General features: G+C 43.2%; 2 protein-coding genes across 2 annotated transcripts in view; one reads left to right on the forward strand and one right to left on the reverse strand.

The window, feature by feature from the left end:
- The window catches only part of RADIL (Rap associating with DIL domain), a 227949-nt gene that overhangs the window by 132111 nt on the left and 70980 nt on the right, over positions 1–24858 (reverse strand). The window lies entirely within an intron of this gene.
- Positions 1304–24858, forward strand: part of FOXK1 (forkhead box K1) — a 53750-nt gene continuing 30195 nt past the window's right edge. Inside the window, exon 1 of the mRNA XM_064673203.1 lies at positions 1304–1785. Within this exon, the coding sequence (XP_064529273.1) occupies positions 1403–1785 (383 nt within the window). The 5' untranslated portion in view covers positions 1304–1402. The remainder of the gene's footprint in view (positions 1786–24858) is intronic.

Consider the following 24858-nt stretch of genomic DNA (forward strand, 5'->3'; position numbering starts at 1 on the left):
AGCAAAGAGCACTCGCACTGAAGACGGTGTCTCGGGTGAAATGTCTAATGCAGTCCCAACTGCTCAGCAGTCATTAAACATCTCAGGGAAGATGTTCCAGGAACACGGATGTTAACCTTGTGGTCCTGGACTGATTCCAGCTCGTTTAATTACAGTTTTCATCACTGAAATTTGCTCTGCACTTTTGACCAGTTATGGGATTTTTTTTCCCTGTCTCCTCGAAGCTGTTGAGCAGCCTTGCTATGAGCTGCCCCATTCCCCACACGACCTGAAGAAACATGCAATTACTGCTGCTCCCTCCCCAAAGATTGTCAAAGCTGTTGTATTTTCTGGTTACTTAACAACTGAGGATTTTGCACAGTATCACCGGCTCGCCTATACAGAAACATTTTACCTGTTTAACCTGGATAGATGGATATATATGCATAGCACAGACTATATATGAGCCAAACAGATGCTGTTGTTGCGGAGAATATGACCTTTGCCATTAAAATAAATAAATATGATTAAAGTATCATATATAATCATATAAAGATATAAAAAGTAATCCAAAGTAAGTGATAATGTAATGCAAGCTAAACAACCTACACAGTCCCTCGTAATGAAAAATGGTATGAGTATAAAGCTATATGAGTATAAAACCACTATATGAGTATATACATTCATATATGTGTGTGTGTGTATATATATATATAAACTCTATAAAAATGAATTAAGCTGTTTTAAACCTCACACCTTTGTGTATGTGGGATGAATCTCTTTGGCAAGCCTTGGCAAACAGTTTGGGGGTAATAAAGCTGTATTGCGATGGAATCCCCATCTCACAGCATCGTGGGATTTGGTAGGGTGTGATGACAACCTTGGAAGCGTCCAAGGCCAGGTTGGACAGGGTTTGGAGCAACCTGGGATAGTGGAAGATGTCCCTGCCCAGGGGTGGAACTGCATGGGCTTTAAGGTCCCTTACAACCCAAAATTCTGTGATTCTGTGGTGTGGCAGCAAAAAGCCACCGAGCCCAGAATCCCGCCAGGAGGCGGACGCTCCCCTGCCCCACAGAAAGCCCCAGGAGCACATCGGTTTGGGGCGGGGGGTGTTCCCCAGGTGCCCCAGCGCTCCGACCCGGCACACGGAGCGGTTTAACCGCCGGGCTCCGGCCCCTCAGGCGGGGCCGCTCCCTCACGCCGGGGCTGCGCTGCCCGCCCTGCCCCGCAGGCGGCGCCGCGCGGCCGCCGTTGCCGCCCCCGCCCCGCGCCCCGGACCGCGGCGGGGCGGCCGCGCCCGGCGGAGCGGCCGGGGGGAGGCGGCGGCCGGCGCGGCTCCCGCCCCGCCCCGCGTCCTCGCCATCCCCGCCCCGCCGGCCCCGCCCCGGAGGCCGGCACGCTGGCTCGCTCGCTGCCGGGGAACATGGCCGAAGTCGGGGAGGACAGCAGTGGGGCGCGGGCTCTGCTGGCGCTGCGCTCGGCGCCCTGCAGCCCCGCCGCCGCGCCCCCTCCCGGGCCGCCGCCCCCGGCCGCGCCGCCCGCCGCCTGCGCCGGGCCGGTGCTGGCGCGGCTGCAGGGCCGCGAGTTCGAGTTCCTCATGCGGCAGCCGGCCGTCACCATAGGCCGCAACTCCTCGCAAGGGTCGGTGGACGTCAACATGGGGCACTCCAGCTTCATCTCGCGGCGGCACCTGCAGCTCAGCTTCCAGGAGCCGCACTTCTACCTGCGCTGCCTCGGCAAGAACGGCGTCTTCGTGGACGGCGCCTTCCAGCGCCGCGGCGGCCCGGCCCTGCAGCTCCCGCCGCAGTGAGTGCCGGGGGCCGGGGGCGGCGGGGTCGGGCCCGCTCCGGGGGGCAGGGACGGCCCGAGGGGCCGGACGGGGACCTTCTGCCCCGGGGAGGGGACGCGGGGCTGGGCGGAGAGAAGGCTCCCAGGAAGGATGTGAGGGGTCCCTCGCCCCCACCGAGGGGCTGCGAGGTGCCCCTGCCCAGGGGGTGGGGGTCTGTCAGGGCCTAAGGTGACGGTGAGGGGCCCCCGCTGATGAAGGACACGGTAAAGGATCCCCCTTGCCCACCAAGGGCCTGCGGGTCTGCCTCTGAAGAAGTTGGAGGGCTTCAGGTGATGTTGAGGGGCTACAGGTGATAAGGAGGTGGTGAGAGATCCCCTTGCTCACCTTAGGGTCCCCTCGCTTGAGGTTGGTCACAGTGGGTGAGGGACACACAGCTGATGGAGGGCCTGAGGTGGCAGTGAGGGATGTCTGCCTGGAGACAGCCAGGGGATCCACCTCAACTTTAGCAGGAGATGTCCTTACCTTCGCTGCCATCTATGCCTGAGAAAGGGGATGATGTTCACTGGGACTGGGGCTGCTCCCTCTGAGGGAGCCACGTCTGGGCAAAAAGTGTGAGCCCCTCACTGCAGTCTGTCGCCCAGGGTCATCATCCTCCATGCCCACCTGCCAACAGACTCATGTTCAACTGGTGGACCTTAAGGGGTTTCAAAAAGACAAATCAGTGAAGAAGGACTCTTGTCAGTCAGCTAGAACGTGCTACGCCCAGGGCTTGTCTTCCCTGGAAAAGATCTAGTGGAAAAAGTTGGAAACCACTTTGCCAGAGTGCTTATTTAAGGGTTGGCAAGTTGGGTGTTCTTCCTGGTGTTTCTCTGAGGCAACAGAAAAATGAAGGAGTCAGGCCAGGCCAGGGGTGATGCTGCTCCTCAGGACACGTGGACAGCAGGTGCCCAAGGTGTATTTCTGTCCTTTAGGAAGGGGAGAGGGCTACAGAAGGGTTTCTGTGCTAGCAGGGAGGTGGTTGTCTGTGCTCTGTTAAACTCTCTTGCAGAAAGAAGAACGGGGTTGACATTAATCTATTTCTTCCTCTGAAAACATTGTTTATGTTTGCTGAGCACTGTCCAGCGACTGCAGTGCTTGGCCCCGGGGCAGCAGCGTGGTACTGGTGGGTGATGTAATTCCTGCCTGCATCTCTTCAGGTTGTACCAGGCAGACTGTGTCTAATGCCATCTCTGAGTGAAAATGCCCTGTAAAGTCAGGAGATTGGGGTTTTGTTGTTTGTGTAAAACATCTGTTTTCGCCTGTCACGTTTTGGCTTTGGTACTGTTTACCTCCAGCACCAGGGTCCTGGAGTTACCCCTCGCTCACCAGCCTGTAGCTCAAGGGAGGGTTTTTTAATTACTCATTTCCTCTGCAGGCTGCTTCATTTTGTACTTAGTAATTTAGTTATAACTCCCTAGCTGCTCACTCTCTGAGGCGTTTTGGTTTGTAACGTGTTTCATTTTCTAAAAGAGATGTCCTTTAGTGTCTCTTTAATTAATCTGGCTGTGTAAAACAAGACCACCCGAAGCCCAGGGCATTTCTGTTGTCATTCCCTCTGGCTCTGGGTTTATCTGTGCAAGCTCTCTCCTCCCTGCCATTCTGTTTCTTCACTTGGTTAATCATAAGCATTGTGATAGAAAACCCTCTCAAGCAGCAACTTGGTTGCATATTTCTCTCCACTTTGCTCGTGACTTCTGGAGTGGGAATGGTAGTTTTCCTTCTTCATTGCTTTAAAGGGAGGAGTTTAATGTTCAGTTATGAACTCTGCACAATAAGACATCCTCTTAGCTTGACCGCTGTTTGAGCTACATAAATAAACTTGATGCTCCTCCCTTTCTGACTTCCAGAGTAGGAAAATGTTTTGCATCAATCTAAAGGAATTTGCCCCCTTGCTTCTAACAGGTAAACAACTCCTTACTGGCCAGTCAAGGGTTTGTAACCCAGATCAGGAAAAAGAAAATCCTGTTGAAGCTTGGTATACACAGTCTTGATTGAGGCTTTAAACTGTCTACTGTTATCTTGTTATCTCCACTCTTGAAAAATCAGACAATTCCCTCCCAAACACCCTGCTACACACACACAGAGACACACACAAATCTCCCCTCCCAAGTAAACATAAAGTGTTGGCTGGTGCCATTTCTTTTCTGTGAAGAATCCTGTGTGCTTACTGCCAGCTCATGTTGTCAAAAGGAGGACAAAGTGAGGACAGGTTGTAGTACACAGCCTTTGCAGAAGAAACTGTGAATTGTCCTGTATGTTATGGTAACACTCCTGCCCTGTTTCATACAGCCCCACCTTCTCTGTGTACCAGCAGAATGTACAGTTTGTGTTAAATTTCAGGAATTAATGGTCATTCCATTAATTTAGAGGGAGGTCCTTGTGATGATGTGGGGAGCTCTTGCTGTAATATTTTAAGAACCAGTGGTTTGGATAGTTGCCCCCCTTTTTTCCCCCCACCTGCAAAGGACGGCAGAAATGTGCAAAGTCCTGTTTCTTTTGGACCACTGCAGTCACTGCTGCTGTTATATTACATGCAAAGGAAATGCTTGTGCATCATGAGATCATGAATGGAAGCAGAGGGTTCCAGGAAAAAGTGCCTTTCAGCTGTAATTCATAGTATTTGTTAAAAAATAGATTCTGAGCTCATAATTCTGTTTCTGAGGTTTCTTCTCGCTTCACTATTTCTGTATAAAACTTCTCTTTGTGAAGTTTTCTAAGTTTAGAAGTAGTTATTCCTGAAATGTGCAGAGGATGTTGTCAGGAGGGGTGGGGAAGGGAGGAAAGAGGAAGAGTTTGAGACCTCTCTTGAAGACTCTACGTACCTCCTGTCTCAACAGACCTGTTCAAAATCAAGGGCCTTCAAAAAGCTTTGTGTCACTTCCTCCATCAGCATCGTGTGTACATTTAATCTGCTGTAACCAGGATTTTACTGCTGGGCAGGAGTATCATATTCCACAGCTGTGTTGTTAGGGGAGGTTGTATTTCACAGATGTGATGACATAACTGTAAAGCATAATTAAACAATAATGACCAACAAAGAGGGCTTTTCCTAGAGGTTAATGACAGTCAGGAGCAAAGTGGGTGGAAGAGTGGAGGGCCCACGGTACAGCTGAAGACCCTTAATCAGTTTAATTAATAAGTGCCACACTACGGCAGGCATTGCAAATCTAAATCAAGATGAAATTATGGAAGTACTTACATCAAAACTAAGTGCTTCAAATCAAATTAAGGATTGCTAGACACTCTTCTTTTATCTTGTGATGGTTTTTTAGCTGGGCTGGTAGGAGCTGGAAATCAGTGGATAAATATCTTGGTATTTTTCTATAAAAAAGAGAGAAACTCAAAATTATCAGGAGGATGTGCACTAGATTTCAAAAACTATTAATACCAGCAAAAGTATAAGAGCAGGAACTCTTATCTGGAGTACTTTTTTCTGTTGAAGACAGTAATTTCTTCAAATTTACAGCGTAACCAGATGTTTACAGCATCAGGTTAATGCTGAATTATTAACGTTGTTGTCTTCAAATGTGATTCAGTTTTTAAAATAAGTAACAATTACAAGTTAGAGACTTCTGGTAACTAAAATAAGCTTTTGATTTATTTATTTATTTTTCTACCTCAGAACCAAAGGAACTGAAACAGTTGAAAGTTAAACTTGCTAACCTGAATTTTAAGCAGCTATGGGTCAGGTCTTCAAATGCTCCTAAATACAAAAGTTCTATTGACTAAAACCTGCAAATATTGCTTGAACATAGCCTGATAATGGCACTTGAGCTTTTTGAACTGGGAGCTCGACAGATTGGAAATGGTGCTTGTCTGGGAGTGTTTGATGGGATATTTGCTTATTGCTTCTGTGACCGTTTTGAATTTTTGCAGTAGCACAATTAATGGAGCCTGAAGTTGGTGTTTTTCAGTGTAAATGGATTCTTTCAGTATGAGATTTCAAAGCATAAAAACAAGTTTATGCTTTACTATGTAGTAGTTCTTTTAGTGTTTAGGAAATGGAAGAAATAAATGGAGGAGCTTTTTTAGTTTGAGCATAAATACAAGGGAAGTAAATATATGGACACATGAAATAAAATTAAAACATGGAGTTAAAATAAAAAAATTTATTATGTATATAAGCCCCAGTATAAATTGAAAACTTACCATGCATGTGAAGTTTTATTAAGAGCATGCTGCTTTATTTATAATGGGATTTTTCCTAGGCACTCAATAAACTTGACAAAAATAAATAGCCCAATACTCTGACCACATATCAAGGTGCTGATCCTGCAGAATTTTACACGTGCATTAATCTTTCTGTATTGTGAGTACACAAGTTCCCTTCAGCATTTGGGTAGTGAGGGTGTCTCTGCAACTGGGGTTTAGTAACCCAGCAGAAAACAGAGAGTCAGATCCAGTTTCTAAGGGACACGGTTGTACAGTCTGTTAGCCAGTACTGATTCAAGTTAAAAAAAAAGACATATTCTAGAAAAATGGAGATATGCACAATGTATGTCAGTGTTTTGGTGACCTCACCAGGCACTCACCTTCTGTTCTTGTGGTACGAGGGAGGGTGTCCTCACATCTCTGAGGGAGCTGCCCGCTGTACGTACACACACCAAGGAAACGCCTTGACCACATAACCACCACTACAGAACTAGTTGTTTCTAAAGTGCTGCATATGTATGTTGTCTCTGGTAACTCCTCAGGTAGTTTTACTTCTTAAATATTGCATAATCTGCATTTGCAACCATTTTTTTTTGTTCTTTGTTTGAAATGCGTCGTTTGCTGTGCTACAACTTGTGGATGGTGGTTTTGCTCTCCCTAGAAACTCTTTAAAGATTTGCTTTCTTAGTGCTTCGTCTTCTAGTTTTCATGCTCTTACTTAATTTCAAAGACTGCCTTTGAGAACAGGTTTTTTTGTTGCACAGCAAGATGTGATAAAGGATTACTTGATTTTAATTATGGAATTCGTGTCAAGTAATAATTTTTGGCTAAGCAGCTCAATTTGTCATGAGTTATATTAAACGTTTAAGGAAAGTTTCTCTCATGTGAAACTGCTGCTCAATTTGTTGGTTCAAAAATAGCTGTGCTGTAAGTCAGGCTGTGAATATAAACTAAGGCTATGCAAAACTCAGTGTATGTCCTTATGGATTCTTTTAAACCAGGCTTGGTTCAGCTTAGCTGATGTGTTGATAATGAAAAGATTAATCTAACAAGAACATGCCGCACTTGTCTTGTACATTTTTGTGCAGAGCCTCAGCTATGAAGGCTTAAATGTAGATTCAGGTTGTGCTGGTGTAACTTCTTTGTGTTTGCCAACTCATGTATCCTTAGCTGACTGTGGGATCCTTCCAGTTGGTACTGTTGTGTTTTTATATAAATCTAGGGGATAAATGAGTGTGGAGGTTTTTTGCTTTTATGAAAACGGGAATAAAAATGATGAAATCTGTAGTAATTCATATCTTAAGTTATTTTGGTGCCAGCTGTGTGAGCATCTTCCCTGTAGAGCATCTGTTTTGACTTCTGGTAACAAATCAAAATAATGCTGTTTACTTTTTTTTTTTCTCTCCCTCTCCAGAAAACGGGATAGGCAGCCTTGCACTGAATAACTGAAAGCAGAAATGACAACCAGATTAATGTGATTGTTTTCTTTGTAAGCAAGCTCCTAGTAACTGCTCCGAAAGCCATTTGGCATCAGAGCCGTTCTGTGGGACGCCAAATTCTCTTGCTCGGTGTTGCAGTTTCCTGGAGGAGTAGATGTGGCAACAGGATGTTGGTAGAGAACAGGAAACTACTTGAATTTGCCACTTATGCCATGCAAATAAAGGCTCATTACTGGCCCAGGTGTGGTAATTAGTGTCTGTTATTGACAGCAGTTTGTGCAGATTGCAGAGTGCTGAGCTTGGAGCTCGGGGAGGGTGTTTGGGGGGGCTGCTCTGTGTCGGGGTGGGATAACAGAGGGGACACAGGCTGGTGAGGTGCTTGTTAAACCACTCTGAGATCTGACAGCTCCAGCTGGCTTTCCTATTCGGGGTGGATCTCTACGAGCACTCAGCTCCATATCAGCTCCTCTGACATGTGGTGATTTACTCTGAGCTCCCTGTAGCTCTAGTGAGTGTCTGGGTGTTCTGCTGTCAGAGCCAAGGAGCACCTTAACCAGAAATGCTTCACAGACCGAGCTTCACCTTACTGCTGCTTAGATGTGGATGAGCCAGCCTTCCCTTCCCCAGTCCAAGTGGAAATGTGGTTTAAAAAAGAAAAATCATGCACGTTTGAGCTGGTGATGTTAATGAAAAGGGAGAAAAATTCTCATTTGCTTTTAGTACAGATTCTTTCCTCTCCTTTTCCTTAATAGCAGTCCCGAGCACAGAGGCCTCTCTCACACGTAGCCATGCCCAACACCAGCTTTGTTTTGTTATCTTTGGTTCAGTCCCCATGCATCTGGGAGTTTCCTGAGGTTGCAGAATCAAGGCTAGGATATTCACTTCAGGATTCCTGCTTTAAAGAAAGTATGAAAGGTAAATGTGCTGTAGAGCTTTGTCTGTAATGTATTAGGTGGTTAAGGTCTTTGTTCTCTTAAACTTGCATATATTTTGTAGCAAATGCCTGAGCAGTCCACTGAGATTGTGCAGTGTTTTCTGATTGGTAAACTTAGGTAAAAATGTTGGTTTGTGCATCTGAAAATGGCTGGTGTGGTGTAACAGACTGCAAGACTGAAAGCAAGAAAAATGTGGAGCTGAAGGTCTGGGTGTCATTTTGCAGTGTTTTGTTTTGGTTGGTTGTTTTTTTTTCTGGACAAACCTATAGGAAGAAAAAGTGAAGCATTTTTTTTGTCTCCTGAATGTGGGCTGTAAAAAGACATCTTGATGTACTTCCAGACATGGTTAATCAACTAATTGTGAGTACAAATTATTGTCTGGTCTTAATGCATTCACTTCAGTCAATAATTCAGTATTAATCACTGAACAGTTTTGTCAAGTATTTACAAGTTTCCCTATTTCAGTTGACTGCAGACTCCTCATAGAAGCAGATTGATGAGATGCTTATAGAGCAGATTAATTTCTTGCTTAAGTAAATGTGAGTGAAAATTTCCATCCAACAGTATATTCTTTGTTTTCATATTACAAATACAATTTTCCTAATGTCTATTCACTCTTACCCACAAATGTTTTTCGCTAGTAATTCACATCTTTGGTTTCTTCAGAACAGCTCAGTAAATGCATGTGTGCATTCCCTCTGCATGGCACTTAATTTTTATGAAATACATATTTTATTGGACAGTAAAACATTTAAGTATCTTAATGGCCTAATTAATACTCTGTATCCACTTCTGTCATGTATTTTGCTCTTCGTTATCCTACTGCTCCTTTTTTCATGTCCTCGTGCATTTTTTATCATAAAAATTTCAAGCAATCTTGAGAGAGCAGTCTATTAGAAGGCTGTTCTTTGAATATTCAGCAACTCTAAGATTTGATTGATAGTCCCTTCCCTCCCATCCTGTCTATTTTTAGTAATTTAAAAGCGAGTTTAATTTCAGGGGTTGTCGTTTGTTGTGTATGCGCAATTTACTTTGGTGGTTTTCCTCCCTCCTTTAAATGTACCAGATATGTAATTTTCATGTTCTTTGAGGACATCTTGTCAGTTTGGGAAAAATAATGTAGACGTTAATTGGGAGCTCTGCCTTAGCCGAGGGAGCAAAGATGGACAGTCTTTGTCTGGATCTGTTAACACATGCTGTGTGATTAGGATAGGAGGAGAAATGGAAGAAAACTTTAAGCACATTGTTACCACTTATTATCCTGTTTCAAGAATCTTCTAGCATAAGAGCCTGTTTTCATGTACAAGTACAATCCACTCCATTTTTTAGAACAGAATGAGGAGACAAAAAGCCTTGCAGAGGTGGTGTAAGCTCTGTGGAAAAGGATGTCCCCTCCCTTTCTCTCTAAAATACAACATTGTAGCTGTACCCCTTTTTTCTGCTTCTTGCCATTTCAAGGAGAGCCTTGGGAAGTCTTCCCACACAAACTGTTTTAATCTTCTGTCTCCCTTGAGGCCACATACAGAAGCCACCAACACTTCGTCTAAGCAGGACTGGACTCCCTGCAGAGCCAGTTTGTGCACTTGCTACAGGAATTGTTCTTGAGCAACTTGAGGCCTTTCCTCTCTCGAGGGCATAAGAACTCTGGACTCTTACACGCTCAGAATCCTGAGTGCGTGGGAGGAGAAAAGGACTAGACACAGAAAGCAAATTTTGTTTCCACCTGATGGGTAGACCAAAAATGACTTTGCTTTTCATATTCAGTTTGAGGCGTAGCCCAGACTAGCGAGGGCAGGCTCTTGGTGTGGGAGATGTGCCAGCTGCTATTTATTTATTGATCTGGTTCCGTTTTTAATTGTCCCCTGGCTGGTGTGACGTGGTGTACCTTGGGTTGGCCGCCTGCCCACCGTGCGTAAAGGGGTGTTGACTGTCAACAAGCCTGGCAATTGGGTGGCTTTGCCTCCTTCTGCCTCATCCATTCAGCTGGATAATTACTGCATCTCTTCTTTTCCCATGTCTCCCTCAGACACTGTCTAACGAGACGAGCCATAACGAAACTGTTTTAGCCCTGGGAGACCTGCAAAGGAAGTCAAAGGCTTTGCTGGTAATGTGCAGTTGTCTTCAGGCATAGGAATTCTTAGGAGAAAATTCCTGATGTGTCGTGGTTCCTAGCGTTTTTTTCTCTGTGTGTTTTGTGTAAACAAGGCATATGCAAACTGGCTGTTGGAAATAGGCACAATCCAGTAGTTTAGACTTGCACGTCGTCTGTTTACAATTGAACATCCCAGCTCAATGTCACTGCAAACGGCCATGGGATGAACTTAGGAAACAAAATCTGTTTTGATGGACAGTGATTCCACATCTGAGCTCTCTTGTCACCAAGTGGGTGCATCCTCTTCTCCAAGTGCTTATGGTTTCTTCTCAGTTTCCTCCTGCCTTGTGCTCCACCAGATAATATTGCAAATGTGAGAATTCCTGTTAAAAAAACCCAGAGAAGGACCGGAATCCTCTCTTCCAAAAAGCTGATATTGCAAACTATGAAGTACGTATCTTCTAGCTAAGGTAGTACCTAAGGTATCTTCATCAGTTAAACTAAAATGTCCCTAATTCTATATATTCTACTGAAGCAAAGGAAGCGGAGCACTAAAATATGCCAGCAATATAACAAGCTAACACTCTAAAATTTTCTTGATGTAAAAATAGTGAAACCACTGTGGTGACAACTTCTTCATGTGCTGTTGTTTTGCAGCAGTCACTGTCACTTAAGTTGTTTAAACTCCTCTCAAGAAGAAACCCCTCAGCACAGTTGTATGTGCTGGCAGGATTTAAAACACCTTAATAATCTTGGAATTGTTTTATATTGTTTGCAATCTTAGCCACATCCTGCTAGGTGGTCTTTCACAAGCCAATCTAGTACATCATCATCTCCTGAATCACAGTAAAATTATTCTCTTTTCCTCTTCTTTAGTAGAAGGGAAGTTTGTGCCTCTTCTAACCTTTATTTTCAGTGTCAGTATTTTGAATGCTGCAGGTAAATGTCACTTTGTAGACGTTTGTGTGAGAGGCTCTGTGTTGCCTCAAATGTTTATTTGGCTCCGAGTCTACAAGATGTCAGCTTTTAAAACATTCAAATTACCCTCAGAGCTGTTTTAAAACAGTAATCCTGGCTTCCTCTACTGGGTATTGAATGGATTGTGAAATGTCTTCAGAGGGAGTGGAATGGACTTGTGTGAACATTTTGCAAAGTCTAACTCCATATGGATCGTTTTTTATAATGTACATAAATAGTACATTAGCTCTTTCAAATCACTTTCTAAATGAACTGAACCAGCCTCAAAGGAAAATACATCATAGTCATGCTCTGTGTATTAGAGCCCTCTTAGTCTGATTGAATTCAAAGGTTAGTAGCATCCCACACACAAGCTTTTTCTGGCATACGTATGTGGAAATTAGGATCTTTTCCTGAGCTTTGCTGAGGTTATTTTGTTTCGCACAGCCTTTGCTAATGTCTTTATAGGTAGTTCCCTGGCTTTGGAAGGGTAAGTCTGCTAAATGACTTGTGAGACCTTTCAAGGAATTGGGCTGGCTCCTTGAGAGCAAACCCTACAATGATGAATGGCCCATTAGAAGAAAGTTGATGGCACTGTAAATGAGATTTTAAGTGAGAACCAAACTGCTCTAGTGTATCCAGCAAAGATGCTGAAACAAGTGCCTCTTTCCCTGATGGTTATTAGGAGATTTTATGAACTGATAGTTTCAAACGGTTACTTTCTCCTTCTTCTCCAGGGTATAAAAATTTCCAAAGGATCCAGATACTTGTAGTAATAAAGGGAGAGTCTTCTCAAGAAGAATGGGAGTTAGGGTGCAAATGCGGGTAAAACTGAAGTTGCTGCTTGCCTGTGGCAGTGGTGGCCAGATTGTGTGGTGGAAGGGGCAGGATCTGCAGCCAGCTGGAATTTCCGTGGCAGTTGAGCAAAGATTTAAAATTCTTGGTATTGAGTGAGGTATGGAAATTAATAACCAGTGCTACTTGTAGAGGCCAGCTGTGGCTCTGCAGTTAGTTCCATACTGTCACTACATATTTAATTCTTGGTGTACTGCTCAATTTCTTATTGAAAACAGAGCTCTTTGTAGAAGCTGGTATAGGGAAGTTCCTCAGAGCGTGGGTGCAGGTGGGGCTTTTCTTTGGCACTGAGGCAGGTGTTAATTGTGGTTTATGATTGAGGGAGAAACATAGCTGAGTGTTTCTGCCAAGATGAGCAAAGAAGGAAAATAGTTAATATTGACCTTTTTCATTTTAACGAAGATCAGTGGGAGCAGCAGAGGCTCAGAAAGCCTCTCAGAAGGGCTCTTGAATTTCACAGAAGCAGGGAGGGAGCGAGAGATGCTGGCGGTGGCCACGCTCTGCTGAGTCATTTCTTGTGGTCTCTGCTGTGGCAGAATGGAAGCCAGACTTAAGCTCTTATCTTAAGGTTTGTCTTGGAGAAGGGAAAAATTGAGTGTGAATGGAGGCTAGGCAGCCCTTTCTGGTGCAGAGACGTTGTGGGTAAACGTGTGTGTGTTACAGAGCTGGTGTTCACCATTTCTGTGACATCTCTGGAAAACAATGTCAGTCGGACTGTTCACCGCCTGCTCCTGGCCACGGTCCAGGAGTCTTGAAGCAGCTGGGGCTACGTGTTGTCAGTGGGGCTGGGAGCTGTGCTTTGGCAGGATTCCCCTAGGACTGGGGAAAGTGGGATATGAGAAATCCTACAGGAAGGTGAGACACATCATAGCTCCGAGCCCTTGCAAGGGCGGAGCAAAACTTACTCCCGGTCCAAGACTATGCAGTGTGTGCCATTCCAGTACAGTGTAGAATCTGGTACCTGATGAAGGGTTGGTGTAGGACAAGGGGGGGAAGAGCAGAATATTGAATTAAATACCATCCTGCTTTGTTTCATATGAGATGCCTTTCATTGTGCAGTTGAATTAACTTAGTGGGACAGCAAGTTAGTGTGGGGGTGGATGGACTAAACCTTGTTTGTCACTGTACTGTGTTTTTCCAATACCATAAAACCTTGGCTGCTGTCAAGCACATGCTTGAAGAATATTTATCTCCACAGAGTGCTTTTCTCTTAAAAGCTTCTGTTCCACTGCATAGTTCAGCGAATTTCATCTGTACTTTAGCTTTGTTTAGTGGGTGTTATCTGATAGGGTTGGGATTTTGTTTTGGTTTAGCTTTTTTCCTTTGAAACATCCCATCAGGGTCTAAAATGGAGCTGCTTTAGAACTGAACACTAGGATATGTGTGTATTTTTTAATGTTGTCAGAGTGACAACCAAATAAATGGATTTCTGTGTTCTCTGAATATGCCCCAAACTTTTGGGCATGAAGAGTCCTCCAGGGTTTTGTGGAGATGGTGGCTTAAGACACATTTTAGCTCTCTGTCAAAGCAGGAATAACAAGTATGATGTTGGTTCTTCTAAGATGGACACTGGCTTAACAGGACTGAAATTCCCATTTTACAGAGGTCTGTAGAGGCCAATAACAACTAGAAGGTGTTCAGAAGTGTTTTAGTGTAAGATCTACTTGTTCTGTTGCCCAGTCTGAACAGCTGTCCAGCCCCATGATAAATGTGAACAAAATCCCAGGAGAGATCCTGTAGTTCCTAAATATATACATTTACCACATAAGCAAGGTGGGCTGCACTTGTGGAGAGAAACAATCGATCCTGCTGCCCCTGTGTTGATTTTTGTGGCTCCAGCATGTGTGGTAAGCAGGAGAAGAGTTAATTTTAGCTTGATTAGCAACACAGAAGGGAATCAAGATGACTGTTGTAAATGGCAGTGGGATGAGATCAATGAGGGTAGTTTATTTCCATGTATCTAAGTGGGTGTTCTAAGCAGTTTAATTTTTCTTTTTTGTTTGTTTTTAGAAGAACCCAAGAATGTTAATGTGTTTAGTCCTTGAAATCCTTCTGGATACTTTAATGTTGTTGCATGGTCACTGTTTTAAATGATTACCAGGTGCATGTGTTCTGTTCCTTAGCAGTTCCTTGTTTCTTTGCTCTCTGTTACCTGGTTCAGCAAGTGGTGAGCAATTCTCGGTACTGGACTCTCCATTTTTCTCCTACTCACCTTTGTTTATATTCTGGAGCATGTTCCAAACCATTTATGATTAAACATTGCTCAAACAGGCAGGTTAAGATTTATTGACACAAAGGAGGCTGGGAGGAGGGAGTGGCTGGCTGGTCATCTGTGCCTACTTGCAGCTGATAGTGATGTTATTGAAGTTGTACACGTGTCTGTGCAATGGCTGTGGTGTGTCAGAGATGCTGCTGTCCAAAAACACACTGATCCCTGTCAGCACAACCTGTTTTACTTTGTGTGACACAGTAAAAGCCCAAGCAAGGGAGTTTCTGTAGGTGATGCACTCCTTCCTCTTGAGCTTGGTGTTCTGGGAACATCCCATGGCTCTTGAGCAGGGACCACTATTTATCTCATGGTGGGAGAGGCTTGCACATCTCCAGAGAGAGAGATCAGGCTTTGAAACGTGGTAATAGGGTTGTGACCTACAGGAGTTTTAAGCATTGATCCGTTTAAAAAAGACACATACAGCTTAAAAGACAATGCTGTTATGTGGAAGGCAAGGAGGGTCAAAATGGAAGATTGGAAGGTGAGCTTTATTTAGGAAAATAAATTTAAATTAAAATACAGAAATATCAGAGTCAAAAAGAGACTGAATTTATTTTAAAAAGTCTTTTCTGAAGCTGAAACAATTTGTTTCCTGGCCCCTCTTAGCCGTGTACAAACCAGAGTTGTTAAATAGCCACTTAGCTTTTAAAGATGTCTACATGTAGCATTTTACATTTTAAAGTCACAGATATTGATGATTTTCATGCTTTAGGAAAAAACTTAAAATGCAGTGTTGACAATATACTAAAAAAATTAACAGATTGATCAGCCTAACACGGAAAGGCATTTTGCACTTATAAGATTTGATGATATGAGATACACACATGTTGCACTTCATTTACGTTTTCTCTGAAGATCAAATATTTCTTGGCTGGTGCAGGAATGGTTTCGATAGGATCTAGACCTCCACAGGCTGGAATACCTGATTAGAGCAGCCGTGGTACACAGGCTGTTGTGTGTTATACAGAGTCTCTTAACTCTGTTATTTTTATGTATACAACCACACACGCAACAAAATAACATAATAGGCTTGCTGTGTGTTACAGATGGTATCAGGCATCTGCAGTGCTGATAGCAAAACTTTCTGGTGCTGGCAGCCAACCTCATTTCAATAAAAGCATCGTTGCTCTCCGTGCCAGCCCACTTCTTCGGTGGCAAACTTTCCTACCTGGTTTTTGATGTCAGGCCACTCGTTCTGACACATAAAACACCTCCCTGTTCCCAAGCTTCAAAATAAACAGCAGCTTTATAGCTAATTTTAGCCTTTAAGGACATCTTAGTAAATGTTCTCTGCATGTCTGTTAACATCTCTGGGAATGCAACTGCGGGGCTTTTCAGCACTGTCACTGTACTGAAGGGCAGGATAAGTGAGATAGACTTGAACTGACTGGCAGAGTGGTGCTGGGTGAAGATGTGGCTTTCCATATGACACACAGAAAAAAAAAGCCTCACTGTAACTCAACTGTGCTCTGAGACATGAAGTTGTTTATAGTAAGGACTAGACAGGAACAGAGCAGCTTCTGTAAGGGTGTGGTAGAAGTGGGGCCAGAATTTACCCTTGGGAGCCTTTAATAAAAAACTCAAACAAAACCCCCACCCAGTATTGATTTAAAGGTAGATGTCACTGATGCTGCAAATTAATTTATAGTGATGTAAAATCACATCTGATCTTTGTGGGTGTAGGTAAGACCTTCCAGGCTCATGCTTTTCACACTTTGGCAGACCTGAGTTAGATCTTGCGATGCTCCAGCCTGGCTGTGCTCCATGAAATGTACCCTACGTGCTGCTGAACTGCACCATGCTGGTGTGGGAAGGAATAGGAGCACTTGGGAAGGGAGGAGGAATTTGTCTTCTGATAGGGAGCCCTGTGCCCAGCACTCCTGGTTTGGAGTGAATGGCATATTTTGAAGCTGACTCCAGTGTTTTGAAATGTGAAGCTGAGTGAGGTACAATTACAGCACCACCTCTTTGTTTCTCTGTGCCCACCAATAACGACCATGTTTTCTGGGCATTAGTGTTTAAAAGCTGGTCATTGTGGTGGGCTTAACAGACACCCTGATTGAAGTACCAAAACTCTCCCTTAAGGGTATTTGTTATAAAAGCCTATTAATTATATTCTTTTGATTATACCAAGGCTTGGTTTCTGAGATCATCTTCCTTATCATTTGTCTGGAAATAACTGTCAGGATTTTTCTGGATTAATATCAATGTAAGTTTTTATACTTGGAATTTTTAACGTTTTAAATAGATAAATGAATTAATCCCTAGTCAGGTATTGGGTTTGTAAATAGCTGGTGAGAATATCCTTCAGCATTTTGCAGGCATTGCACTGACTAGAAAGACACTCCTAGCTGCCTTACCCTGGTTTCTGCTGCAAAAGTTTCAGAAAGGTCACTTTTTAAATTGCACATTCCTGGCCTTTTGCACTCTGATGGCTTTCTGGAAGAGATTGGAGCAGCTTCTGCTAGTGAGGGATTTGGTGTTGGACTGAGCAGGATTAATATAAAACCCATCCTGCAAAGCTGGAAGAAGACCTGTCAATAATGGTAATTTCCCAGGCAGGGTGGCAACTTCAGAGGGAGCCTCCTGCTATTCCTGCTGGCTCCCCACTAGCTGGTTGAAACACCCTTCTCAGCAGTTTTGGCAATTTCTTTCCTGTTCTTCTACAAAATGCTATTTTGATACTCCATGAATTTATTCCCTGACCTTGCTGTGGTATTTCATTATACTGAAAAAATGACACCTACAATATCTATCCTGGTTTGGGGTTTTTTTTCCTTTCTTTGCACTGTGCACTCCCCTTACTCAAAGGGGAGAATCTGGAAGTGAAACTGTGCTTGATGTCACAAATAATTTTCAAAGAGTAAAATCAGAACATCATTAAAGAGATGTCAAGAATGTAAAAATAAAAATACAGCTCTCTATTCTTCACTGCTAATTCCACGGTGTGAAACAGCCTTGAACGTTCTCACTTGTATGAAAAATTAACTGTGCTTTCAGTGGTTTGCCTCAATTTATCAGCCTGCTCTGTGACAGCAATTAAAAGGTTTGCTAAGAAAGATAAGAAATTGTGGAGAAGACGTGTAGAATAAAATGATTGTTGAAGTTTCACAGCATGGTGAAGGTTTTGCTTTCAACATCCAGTTGTTGGAGCCTAAAATCCAAATGTTCATCTTCTCCTGTGCACTTTTAAAGAAGACATATATGAACCAAAACAGCATTTTGAAGTTCTTTGGGCTGGGTTTCTGGTATCTCTTTTCCTTTTTAGCCTTCCTGATCAGCCTGGGGGTGTTTATACTCTTCCCCCTCCACCACCTGCTTGGCTCAGGTTCACTGGCAGCTTTTTCCCGGGATGGGCAGTGGCCGGGAGCTCGCTGTTTTCCCAGCTCTGCGAGGTGGGATGTCTGCAGGGACTGCAGGAACACAAATATTTTTTGTGCACATCTGTGTGTGCCTGGTGCTGGCAGGGAGAAGAATCCCAGAGTTTGGCCAAACTTTGCTGTGAACATTGCTGTCTTCAAAGGAGTTTGCTAAAATACCTACTTGAAAATCTGCCTGTGTGTGGAAGTGTATCTCTGTGTTTGAACCTTGATGGAACCTTGAAGCCCTGTGCAACTGTGCTCAATAGAAACATTCATTACAGCTAATTTACTTGGTGCTTTTAAGACACATAGGTATTCATAAGTTGTGGTTTTGCCTGATGCTGCTGGTAGTATTTGTTTTAAATAGATACACTTGCCTGCACACGCTCTTTGCCCATCTGAAATCTTGTCTGGCTGTGTTGGAACCCTCATTTTAAACATGGTGATGTGCAGTGTTAGGCAAATCCCAGGGAAACCTGTGGTCCCTTCTTATTAAGGGGAAAAAATCCTTTATCGTGTGTACAGTTCTGAACAGTAACAGGGAGCATGAGGGAAAGGTCTTGCCTGTGACAAATAAATGGCAATTTTGAATTTTTCTGAAGCAATTGTCCTTGTTCAGCCATCTCACTGCTCTTGCTTTCTCAAGGCCATTCAGTGAATAATCTCTGGGAGCACAGAGGTACTACAAAGCATTGATTTTGCAGCATTCAGAGCCTGTGTGTCCCATCTGAGACGACCACAAACCCACTCCTGCAGACGTGACCTGCTGGTTGCCATGGGAGGATTGCCATGGCAGAATTACCATGGGTACCAGGCCACTGGAAGCACTTGCTGGAATGCAGAAAACATTTCTGGTCTTTGTTTGGTCCTCTTGCACACAGCTGAGTGACTTTGGGTTTGAAATAATTTGACTGAATAAAAAAAAAATTTGTGACTTCTCTGATTCAGGAAGTTCTGAAAATTTCCAGCCTGAGAGTATCAGCATGTGGCTGATGTGATTTGCCTGATAAAGACCAGAGCTTTTCTCAAAATGAATGAATTTCAGTTTGTTTTCTGAAAGGAGAATGCAGTGTTTGGATCATGTGATGCTTACATCTGAGTCTGTGGTTACATGCTCTGTTTTTTTAATAATGTTATAAATCTGCAACATTTTGCTGGTACCTCCTTTCCTTCCACTGCTTGATACTTTTACCTCCAGCTCCTCTGTGTTGGTACTGTCATGTTGAAGGCAAGCTGGAAGGTCTGTTCTGCCTGGCAACTTAATCCCAGCAAAAAAAGAAATGAATAATTATTTCAGGTACATGGTTTTGCCTTGCTGTGCAGGGGTTTGGATGGTACTGATGGCATAAGGGTGATACTGAGTGGAAAAGGCTGAGGGGAAGGCATGGTGGTGGAGTAAAGGAAATGCCTCTTACAGCAGAGAACTGGATTTAGATTGTGTTAAAATAAATCTGCATGAAGTTGAGTGTCACAACTGATATCTCTTTGGGGAGATTATTTTTAAGGCAGAGGAAAGCAGTGGGCCATCCATGTGAGACAGAATTTTACCCGATTGCCCTGTTACTCATCCCAGCAAGTCCAGGGTGACCATGGAAAGAGGAGGATTTCCAGCTAACTCGGATGCATTTCAGGGGAAGGACAGAAAATCCTTCCAGTAATGTGGAATTACAGGGTAGTCAATAATAATTCCATTGGATCGGATGTGAGGAGTTCCTGGTTATTATGAATTACTTCAGGGTAAGTCTGTCTTTACTAAACCCAGGTTTACATCAGCTCTAGTAGAGGGATGATGCCTGAGGAGTGGATAATGCCAGGGCTGCAGGATGCTGTCATTGAGCTGCTTGTGCTTCTGGTCTTACAGCACAATGGAAATAGTTGCTGGAACTTTTTCTGGAAAAAGTTCCCGACAGATGAAAATTAAAATTCATGAAGTAGAAGTAAGACCACTGTCTTTTGAATTCAACTAATTATTTCAAACCTGAGCTCACTCCCATACACAGACAGACAGTTTTGGTTCAGTCCTGGCTGACAGATACTCTTTGTGTGTCTGCAGTGTTAAGCATGACAGAATATATAAAATACAGTGAGTGTGTTACAAAGCACACAAGGCAAGTGATTTGTGAGCTCAGGGTAACTGTGAGTTTGGGAACCAGTCCCCCAGCTCTAAACTCATGGGGTGGCTTACAAAATAATGACCAAACATTTCAGTGGGTTGCTCTGTCATTTCAGCAGTGACAAAGAGGACTATACTCCTTCATCTGCAGATGATCTCAGTACTTTTAAAATCTAGTTTTCCCTCAGTTTTGTTACAAACTGACAGTTTGACTACAAGTGGTGGTCATTTTTCTAGCTTATCCTCTGACTGAACAATAGTGGATAATACCAGAGGCATTTTTGTAGGGAGCTCTGCAGTTTATTTCCTTGTCCTGCTGCTGTCTGGCAACGTGCTTGCCTTGCTTGTCTTCAGATTGAGTTGATTCATTACAGGAAGAACAAATGTGGTTTCTGGACTTCACCATTTACTTACAGACCCTTTGTTTATCTCTCCACGAATGCAACAAATTATTTTACTGATCACCATGTCACAGGTATTTCTCTGTGTGTTTGATAAAGGACTTTATGGGTAGGTCTTCAATAGAATTTCTGAGTTCAAACTCATCAGAGCAATAGAGCAATTGAAAGGGAAATAGCAAATGCTGAAAAATTTTTACTTTTATACTGCAGTAACCTCCAAAATGAACCAAGCACTCTTAAAGCCATGGCAGTTACACTGCCTGTGTCCCCTAGCCTAAAAAGATGTGTAAAGAAAAGCATTAAAATGACTTTTAAATTGCCATGGTGATAGGGACATGCCTGTTTTGTAATACGTATTTAGACTTCAGAGAATAAAATGTGTTTGTCTTCGTTCCTCCAGAACTCTTTCTGTAGTCTCAGTGCAATTAACTTTCTCGTTTGGAATGCAGATAGCACTAGCCAAGTGGATGATATAACTGGTTTCTTGCTGGTATTGCTTACAAAGTGCTATTTAGGGGAAAAAAATTCTGGGGTAGGGAGTGGAACAGGAAATGTTGGATGATTTTATTATTATTATTTTATTACAAAGGAGGGGTGAATAATACCTAATCTCCGGTGGCGGCTCAGACAGCTTTCACAGTTTGTTGTATGGTTTTATGACATTCATTCCAACTAATATTCATTTTAATTCACTTCTAATTGAAAGGTGATTTTGTCACTCATGATTTTGCCCACCTTGCTGCTTTGGACAGCTCAGTTCCAGCAAAATAATCATTTTGAACACAATATTTCTGATGATTATTCCCGTCAGGGTGTAAGGGTCAAGTTTATTTTTGTGAGGATGAAGAACACTGATTTGGTTATTTTGGTTGCTGAAACAGGAGAAATCCTTCTAAATCCTTTGCAGTTGAAGCGTTTTGTTTTGTGCTGGGTGATGCAGGGAGGTTTGCTGTAGAAAAGATGAAGTTGCTGTCCCTGGGCAGAGAGCAGCATCACAAAGCAACAAGTCTTAGTCAATAAATGTTCCCAGCTCAGCTGTTTTGCAGTGGTCACAGCAATTCTCAGAGCCTTGTTTTTGAAGAAATGTGAATCTCAGGTAGTTCTTGTCTCAGTTTGCTTATCTCTCCATGGGCAGACCTTCAGGGCTTAGATGTTTAGTTAAGTGAAGCAAACTCGTATCTTTTTCTAACCAATTTAGTTTCATTTTCAGTGCACCGATGCTTAAACTTTCCCAGTGAGTCTTTTATGTTGTCCAAGGCACCTCCTTTCCGACTTCTTCAAAGGATTCTCCAAATAGGGAGTGGATTTATGATTTTCATAGGTGCTGGTTTGTGGTTCTTCCCTTAGCTGGTTACAGAAGGTGAAGAAAATTGGTTCCGGGAGGTAATGGGGCATTTGTCTGTAATGGCTGCTCTGTACAGCACCTGCACACTGAGCATGGCCTGAAATTTTGGTATTTATGATACACATTCACTGAAAGGGTGAGAAGTATCCATCTTGCCCTCTGGTAGAATCACGTCAGGTGCCTTGAAATAGCTGGTAATGGTAATAGCCTGACAAAGATGATTGACACCAAATTCTCACTTGTGCTGAGAAACCCAATGTGATTTTGGACTTTTGTGCCTGGAAATAATACCATAATCTTTTGGGTGACCAATGTGTAATTGGCACAAAACAAATGGTTTTCAGAGAAGTTACAGGGGACAGAGAAACAACTGGTTTGTGGGGCTTGCTTGGAATTTTGTCTCTTTAGAAGGGTTTTTGTGGGCATTCTTGGTCAAACTTTAGCTAGTTCTGTTTCATCATGACATGTGCTGCTGTGATTAGAGCTCTGGCTGGCCACTTCTGCTGAATCCAAGGTATTTACTGATTATAGAGATAACTGCCTCATCTTTAGGAGTTGGACTACTGTCCCCTCACATCACACAATTGTTAGGTTGGAAAGGACCTTTAAGATCACTGAGTCCAACCATTAACCCAGCACTGCCAAACCTCCACTAAACTGTGTCTCCAATGGCTTTTAAATCCCTCCAGGGATGGTGACTCCACCACTGCCCTGGGCAGCTGTGCCAGTGCTTGAGAACCCTTTAGGTGAAGAAATTGTTCCTAAAATCCAACTTAAACCTCCTCTGGCACAACTTGAGGCTGTTTCTTCTTATCCTGTTGTTTGTTACTAGGGAGCAGAGCCTGACCCTCCCCTGGCTCTGCTCTCCTGTCAGGGAGTTGCAGAGAGTGAGAAGGTCCCCCCTGAGCCTCCTTTTCTCCAGACTGAGCCCCCTCAGCTTCCCCTCATCAAATTTGTGCTTCAGACCCTTCCCCAGCTCCGTTACCCTTCTCTGGACATGCTCCAGCCCCTCAATGTCCTTCCTGAATTGAGTGGTCCAGGACTGGACACAGGATTCGAGGTGTGACCTCACCAGTGCCACGTACAGGGGGACAATCTGGTCCTGCTGCCACACTGTGGCTGATACAAAGTCAGAGTGGTGGAGGGAAAGGGGTAGATACTGAGAGTCAGTGCTGTGGTTACAGGATCTGCATGTTTAAAAAGAAAAAGTGGCAGTTGCAGCCAGGGGAGACGATCATGCTTAACCAGGTCTCTTGAATGAAACCCGGGGCCTGTGGTACCGTTCTGATTCAAATTGCAAGAAGTGTTATTTTTAACAAAGCTCCTCCTACGATGTTTCTCGCTCAACCTGCATCTCAGCACTGTAGCACAGATGCTGCTGGTGCAGTTATACCCACAACATTCAAGAATAACAGGATTTCATAAATTATGGCAAGATAAAGTAGACAAAGTTGGTATTGACTTGCTGATGACAGCGCATGTGTAACACTATTCCAGCTCACTTTTCTGGTTATTCCCTTTTGCATGATGAACGGGAATGATGTTTATATATAACATAACATACTATATTATGTTTAGATATATATATTACATAATATATAAATATCATTTCACGTTTTATATATACATTTTATATATGTTTCACCTTGGCTTTCTCGTGATTTGTCTTCTCCTTTTTGTCGCTGTGCTTTTCCACAGTGTAAATGTAAAAGCATAAATCCAGCACAGTTTCCTCCTATTTCCTTTTAAAATCTTTAAATAGCCTTTTCTTGCTGTCACACAGCAGATCTTAGCAGAAGTTATTTGGTGTTAACAGCACTCGGGGTGCTCTAACAAAGAAATCAGTGGCTGTAATAGCTTCTATTAAACCTGGTACTATATTTTGGTAAATGCATCTCCCTTTCCTTTGCATTTGTGACTAAAAGGTGCTTTGAGGAGGAGGAGAAGGTCTGCTTTTTATAGAACCGTGCAGGGTATGGAGTCATTCTGTTGGGTTTTTCCTTAACCATCTTTCCCAAAGTCTGCTTTAGGGTGACTGTTTATGTAAAGTCTAGTGTTTCCTAGTGCTTTATTTTCAGACTTTATGTAGATGAAATGCTTGTGGTCACTGTCACTGGTTCACCACATGAAGGATGCCTAATAGCATGGGAGTTGTGTTGTCAGGGGGAGGAGCTCGTCCAGGAAACTTTTGGAAAATCTGTCTTGTTTAAAACAAACAAACAAAATTCTAGCAACATCTTTTACATGACTGTAACCATGCATGGTATGTGCACTCCCTCTCTTCTCCTTGTCTCCAGTGTATATATAGCATGCATTCTGCCAGTGCTGGGGAGTCTGTGCACTCCAACATGCAGCAGGAAGCCAACAATCCATTTTCTATGACTCTCCCCTGCCCTGTAATCTAAGAAGGCAAGAATTGTTTCTATGCAGTTTATGGAGGTTGGGGAGGGTCTTTGTGTGGTTTTAATTTTAACACAAACTAAAAAAAAAAAGAAAAGCTTTCTATTTTCACTGTCTTGCAAGGCATCCTAGAGAAATTGGAATCCTTTCCCACAAGGGAAACTCTGAGTACAGTACATATGGTTTGTATGGCCAGGGATTGATTGCAGGATGTACTTGCCTGTAGCAGGTTATCGAGTAAAACTCAGCAGATCTGGAACTGAAGCAGGCTGCTTCCTGCCTGTAACAAGACCAAGAGATTTTGCAGACCATTAATTCATCCCTCTAATCAGCTGGAAATTTCAGAGGTGCTTAAAAGAGTTGCCTCTTGGGCACCCTTGGAAATACCAGTTAACTTCATTATGCTTTTTATGTTGAGTCTAATCTGTGCTTGCAGATTGATCTTTTTCTCATGATGGAAATGTAGTAGTAGTAATTGCTATTGCATCTTTGATAGAAATCATGCAACATGAATCAAATAGTAGAACTCATTTTAAATAACCTGAAATATATACAGTAATCCTAAGGAATGCATGCTCAGTTCTGCTTGGGCTGTCTGTCTTGTCCTGCTTATCTTCTGTAGAGGCATGATTCTCATAAGCTTAAATCCTGTGCTAATGTGTCTCACTCCTAAATAGGACTACCTGATACAATTTGAGTTTATCCTCTTGGTTGGAAAGAGGTTAATTAAG

The sequence above is a fragment of the Pseudopipra pipra genome, chromosome 16 (assembly GCF_036250125.1).
Source record: "Pseudopipra pipra isolate bDixPip1 chromosome 16, bDixPip1.hap1, whole genome shotgun sequence".
NCBI classification, from domain to species: domain Eukaryota; kingdom Metazoa; phylum Chordata; class Aves; order Passeriformes; family Pipridae; genus Pseudopipra; species Pseudopipra pipra.